Source organism: Pithys albifrons, chromosome 3 (genome assembly GCF_047495875.1).
Source record: "Pithys albifrons albifrons isolate INPA30051 chromosome 3, PitAlb_v1, whole genome shotgun sequence".
Lineage (NCBI taxonomy): Eukaryota > Metazoa > Chordata > Aves > Passeriformes > Thamnophilidae > Pithys > Pithys albifrons.
In genome coordinates this window covers 98635488-98641487 of record NC_092460.1, presented here as the reverse complement: position 1 = coordinate 98641487, position 6000 = coordinate 98635488, and the positions used below count along the sequence as shown (strand labels likewise).

General features: G+C 43.2%; 1 protein-coding gene across 2 annotated transcripts in view; it reads right to left on the bottom strand.

Moving 5' to 3' along the window:
- Positions 1–844: 844 nt before the first annotated feature.
- PRKCQ (protein kinase C theta) overlaps positions 845–6000 on the bottom strand; it is a 60868-nt gene continuing 55712 nt past the window's right edge. For both annotated transcript variants that reach the window (XM_071552859.1, XM_071552860.1), the window contains 3 exons: positions 4516–4704; positions 3425–3553; positions 845–2780 (listed from right to left, as the gene is read on the bottom strand). In XM_071552859.1, the coding sequence (XP_071408960.1) occupies positions 2625–2780; positions 3425–3553; positions 4516–4704 (474 nt within the window). In that variant the 3' untranslated portion in view covers positions 845–2624. The remainder of the gene's footprint in view (positions 2781–3424; positions 3554–4515; positions 4705–6000) is intronic.

Sequence of the window (6000 nt, the reverse complement as noted above, 5' to 3'; positions counted from 1 at the left end):
GAGCTGAAGACACCTTGCAAAGAGAAGCAGGCACTTCTTCTTGTGGTTTGCATCAAAAACCCCACAAAAAGCCTAACACTGTGCCTGCTTTGGCAGCTACTCAACATGCTCCTTTACAAGTCACTCTTACGTTTGGCTGCTTCAGCTGTACAGGGACACAATGGGAGTGCAGAGAGCCTTGCCTTTGGTCAGACAGGTGTTAAAGCCTTGTGCTCTTCAGTTACTTAACCACAAGAGGTGATTCAGCACCCTCCTTCTTTAGTCTGTGCTTTTGGGGTGTCCCTGCACTGGTGTCAAGAACATGACATTGAGCCGTTGCAAAGGGACACCCCTATCACTCATTTAGCATGAGACACTGCCAGCCTTCAAGTGCCTAGAAATGCAATCTCTAGTCTGGCTCAGGCCATCCAGACTCTTTCAGAATGGACTTGAGTCACAGACACACTCATGTGGGCAGAGTCAGGCCCTCCCAGGACTTGGCTGACCCAGCCTCATCCAGGTGTCCAAAGAAGATGTTCTGAATCAACCTCTAATAGTAACAACCTCTGCACATCCCTCTGTCACTCCTTTGAGACAGCAGACCCCACTGACAGCACTGTCACATTCTGGCAGTGTAAAGGAACATTTTACTCATTTGGATACCTTTGCACAGTGCCATATCTTTGGTTTAGATACTGCTCTGTGGAATAGTTACAGTTGTTGAAATGTTTCCTGCTCCTCTGTATTTATGGGTTGAAATTCCTCTGGGGAACATTCCCCAGGCAGTGCAGAGCCATTTTAATGGCTTTTCTAAGCACCTCTGTACTTTGTCCCCATTTAATCACTTCAATGCGCATTTTCCAATTGTACACAACATTTTATTAAACTGTACAAACAACACTGGCATTTAAGGAAATTCATGTTAACCATTTGAATTGAACATGATGACCAACTGCACAGACTATGAGCACAGATGCCCCCTGTGTTTCATATAGTACAAACAAGGATTTCATCAGAGTCACTGGACTAAAATTTTTCAGGGCACTCTGCTCTTCTGGTCAACTTCAGGCACTTCAGCTCTTGTTCCTGCAGGATTTGGTGCCTGCAGTCACTATCAGCCACATCCCAGCACTGCCTGCAAGGCTGCATTCATCCTTGGGAGGTCCAAGTTGACAGCCTGGTCCAGTGGAGTCAGAAAGGCACCTCTGAAGGGAACTGGATTTTGGGATAATTCACCTTCTAGAGCTTCTCTTCCCCAGGTACTGGAAGGGTTGATGTAATGAAGCTCCAAATTTATGTTCTTCAGTTAGAGCCTAACACCAACCTGGGTGACTTCTTAAGTCTCAGCTTTTACAGAACCCTCTTTAGGCTTTGACTTAATTCTGACCCAGTATTTAAGTGGTATTTCAGTGACAAGCAGTAACTTGCAGTTCTACAATGTTCCAACCTCAGAAAACAGTGCATCTTTATTTAAAAGGATCCTGTGGTGAAAGGATCACAGAAAATACTTATTTTAACCCAACCACATTTCCACAGACTGTAAAGGGATAGAACACACAGCAAAATGTCACAAGGTGAAGGTGAGGACCACCCTCAACTGAGGTGCTGTCCTGCCCTGTGACTGTTGGGTGTAGCTCTTGACCTGTGCCCACGTTGCCAAAGAGTTGGGGCATCATTTAAAGTAACAGAAAGTCAATTAGCCTTTGCAGGGGCTGATAAGTACCTTTTAAGTGAAATATCCCAATTCTGTGACTGGAAGGCCAATTTTATGATGTTAATATTTTGAGGAAACATCTTGCATTTTTCTCATGCAGTTTTAGAATAAAACTCCAGAAAGTCCAGTCCACATTTTCCTGAGTTTGGCATGGACAGTTAAAGTTTAGAACAGGGTTCCTGAGGTGTTCTGCAATTTCCCATCCTTCCTGCTCTAGTCCTAAGTGCAAACCATGTTTTTCTGTATTGATTTTGGCACTTCCCATGGCAATGATCCTCCTTTGGGGTTGATTCCTTAGCTCCAGTGCCTCCAATTCAGATGTACAGATGAGGGAATGGGCACCTGCAGCATCTTTGTCTCAGGAGAGCAAAACTGAATCTTAACACATGTGAACATTATATTTAAAGTGTGTAGGGAGCAAAATATTTCAAAACTGTGCACAGATGTGCAGTTCTGCACAAGTATGACTAGAGGTTATCAAAATATCCAAACTGAAGTCTTCCCAGATACCCTCAGGCCTTGAGCAAACCACTCTTCCCTCAGAAGAAGGTGGGTCTAGGTGAGAGTTGCAGAAATAGGCACTGATATCACCAGAAGCTCAAATACACTTGTGTTTTGTTACAGAGAAGCCTGCTGGCTGCATGTACAAGTAGTGGGGAACAGGTTTTGGCACCTCCTCAGTTTCAGATGCTCTCAACTTCAATAACATCAGGAAGAGAGACCAAAAGATACCACAAAGAAACTTTATCATTAATGAAGAGTGGCTGGCATCTGCTATGGACTGGAATCAGCTGGAAGCCTCAGGAATTGTATAAACTTTCACTGAGGTGTGTTTTTCTGGAGGGTTCTTGTTAAAAATAACAATGCAGAGTCTTCAGTTGACAAAGTGCTACTCAAACCATCACAGAGAATTCCTTCAGTAAGGCAGATCTCAGGAAAATATTTTCTCCATTTTAGGGTTCACAAAGGAGAAGTTGCTGAACATATTTTGGTCCATGCTGTTAATGAGTGCTCTGTCAGCACAGGACAGTCTGGGTTTTTCATTTAGAAATTCCTTGTCGAAGTTGCTACAGTCACTTGGAGATTTCTTCAAGAAAAGGAAAAAAAATATGTCAAACCACTAATACTGAGATTTTCCTTACAATGTTACTGGCCCTATCAGGGTACTCCTATGGGTTCAACTTAAGTAGTCAGGAGCTAGTAAATATAAAGATTATGTAGGAGGCACTGAGCCTGTGATCCATGAATTTGGCCAGACAGGGATGTCACAGCTTTGCAACACATCAGACCGGAGCCATCAATTAAATAACACTTGTGGAAGACTGTAAAATGAAAGTATGAAGCACTGGTCAAATTAAATTATATTATTGTTATTAATAGGACCTTGATAGTTTAATAGGTCAGTTATTAATAGCCAGGATTATTCTGACTTAGCCAATCACCTCGTTACCTGAACTGCTTTACCTTCTGCAGTGCAGTGGAAAATGATCCCTGCAGAATGGGTTGTAGTTACTTGGTAAAGGGAAGGTGTTTTAAGACATCCAGATCCCTGCTATGGGAACTGAGAAACAGATGAGTAATTTAGGGTTTCTCAGGTGTGGGTGTGCCAGACATGGGCTTACAGCCAGCACAAAGTAGAGTCATGATGACCAGGTCAGGCAGCCCAGCCACTAGAAGGATATAGTCTAGAAGACACGGGATGGCTGGAATTGGAAGGAGATGCATCCTCACCACTCTTGGTTTGAAAGGAGGCTCCATCCTTCTGTCTTCTAAAGCTTCCCAGTTGATCTCCCGGAAAAAGGCGTGCTGGCGGATGTTCCCTCGTGCTCCCAGTCTCCTCTCAGGTTCTCTTACAAAGAGCTAGAATGTTGATTCCATAGGTTAAACTCCGTGCTGATAATGCAGGCAATAAGCAGGATGGAATATGTTAATTTTAGTCAGTGCAATGAGAATAGCCCACAATGGAAAATCATGGGGGGGTTTCACTAAGGAAGGCAGTTACTGATTGGTATAAAGATGATGACTATCTCTAATCCTGACAGAAGTACAGGTTGATTGTGCAGAAAGATGGCAATGTATGTCCCAGAAACAGATGCCAACACATCAGTCTGGTGTAATCCATAGTTTGAAGCCTGGTAGAGTGTCTTCTCCAGGAGTTAACATGTCTCATACCTTAGGGATTGCTCTGCAAAGAAACTGATCTGTGCTGATATCTGGTACCCTGTGAGGAGGCTGAGGGAGCTGGGGTTGTTCAGCCTGGAGAAGAGGAGGCTCAGAGGTGACCTCATCACTGTCTATAACTACCTGAAGGGAAGTTATAGCCAGGTGGGGGCTGGTCTCTTCTCCCAGGCACTCAGCAATAGAACAAGGGGGCACGGGCTTAAGCTCTGCCAGGGGAAATTTAAGTTGGATATCAGAAAAAAATTTTTTACAGAGAGAGTAATCAGGCATTGGAATGGGCTGCCCGGAGAGGTGGTGGATTCACCATCCCTAGAGATCTTTAAATGCAGATTGGACGTGGCGCTGGGTGCCATGATCTAGTAAATGAACTAGAGTTGGACCAAGGGTTGGACTCAATGATCTTGGAGGTCTTTTCCAACCCAATCGATTCTATGATTCTATGATAGGTCAGGAGAAAGAGGACACATACATGGCCTTATGACTTAGGTCAGGTGTGGTTTGAGGTCCACCAAAAAGATAGTGAGTCTCTCTAGTCCTATCATACTTAATTTTTTTCTCTGTACAACAGCTGAAGACACACAAATCAAAGAGGACAATTCTGGTAAAAAAAAGATTTTCATTCACTGTGTGGTTATTCTTACCTTCACCAAAATGTCCTTTGCATCCTTGTCAAGCCAGCGAGGGTAGAATGGGTTATCCATACGGATAGACTGGAAAAGCTCCTCTTCATCTTGGCCATGGAAAGGGGATTGGCCAATAAGCATCTCATACAGGAGAACACCAAAGGACCACCAGTCAACAGAGGTGTTGTACTTCTGCCCCAGCAGTATCTGCCCAAAAAGAGGAGTGACAAAGTCTGAAGGAAAATGTCTGACATGAGTGTTTTATCTTCAGAAGGGTGACTAGACTATAATCTCCCAGCAGCTACTTTGCACTGATGGGATGGCAGAGGTGCTTCCCTCGGCCTGCATGAGCCAGAACATCTGCCAGATGTGCAGGGGCTGTGGTTTGAGGAGCTCCAAGTCACAGCCACACCTGAGTGCCAAAGCAATCCTTTGCTCTACAGACAAGCTTGCACGTAACCCTTGAGTTAATTGAACAAATCTTTGGCTATCAGAGAGATCTCAAACATAAAAAGTGAGGCAAGTAATTTTTATTTTGCCTCTTCTCCAAGTCAACCCAGTGGTTCAGATCAGGCTTGTGTTGTCCAAGAAGACAAATAGTTAGGCATTAGCATTTTGGGACTAACTCAACTCACATAAAACTGAATTTTAAATTACAAAATTTGCAGAGTTAGGGTACTTTAGGGCCCTTTGAGGTGGTGTGAATATATGCCAGCAAAATTTTCCCCAGGAAAAACCACAAAATTGGTTGCTGGTCTGTCCTCTTGAGACAAACTCAGTTACAGGTAAAGGAATGGGAATTTATCCTCAGTCAGTCCATCTGTTTGTGCCTTTCTGTATCAGCTATAAAGTGAAAGCTACATCCAGTGTATTGGGCAAGAAGGGTCAGCTGGAGTGACAACCTCCCCCAGGTCTCAAGGACCACCACTAAGTCCTCAAACTATGGAGAAACAAAATTATTCTCAGGTGCCTTTAGGTATCTGTTATGGAGATACCTAGAGCTGAACCATTTGCTGTTTTCACAGCCAAGGAAGGGAATTTGTCCAATTTTAGATGTCCAGACAAATATCTCTCTGCTGTAAAATACAAGCCCCTATTGGTCTCCTTTGGTTATCAAGAAGCTTGGAAAACATGCTCATATATAGATATTTAAAGTGCAGATATCTAAAGGTTCATGTGATGACTGTGATATGTAGGATTACCAGGATTTTTGAGCTATAGAGGGGAAAAGTTCATTTTAAGATACAATCTTTACTCTTGAGCTTGGTTGCAATGGGATGCCCAATAATACAGCCATGGAATAGGCATCAATGACAAGTCCTGGTGATGTCTTAATACCACTGAAAACAACTCTCCAGGTCAGTACATGTGAAACTGCTGAGAGTTGAAAAATGATCATCTTATTGCTTAAAAGTGAAGTGGCTTATTAATTGAGTTACTCAGAGTCTCTCTGCGATTATGGAGAGAAAACTGTGATTTAATTGACTTCTACATTTGAGATAA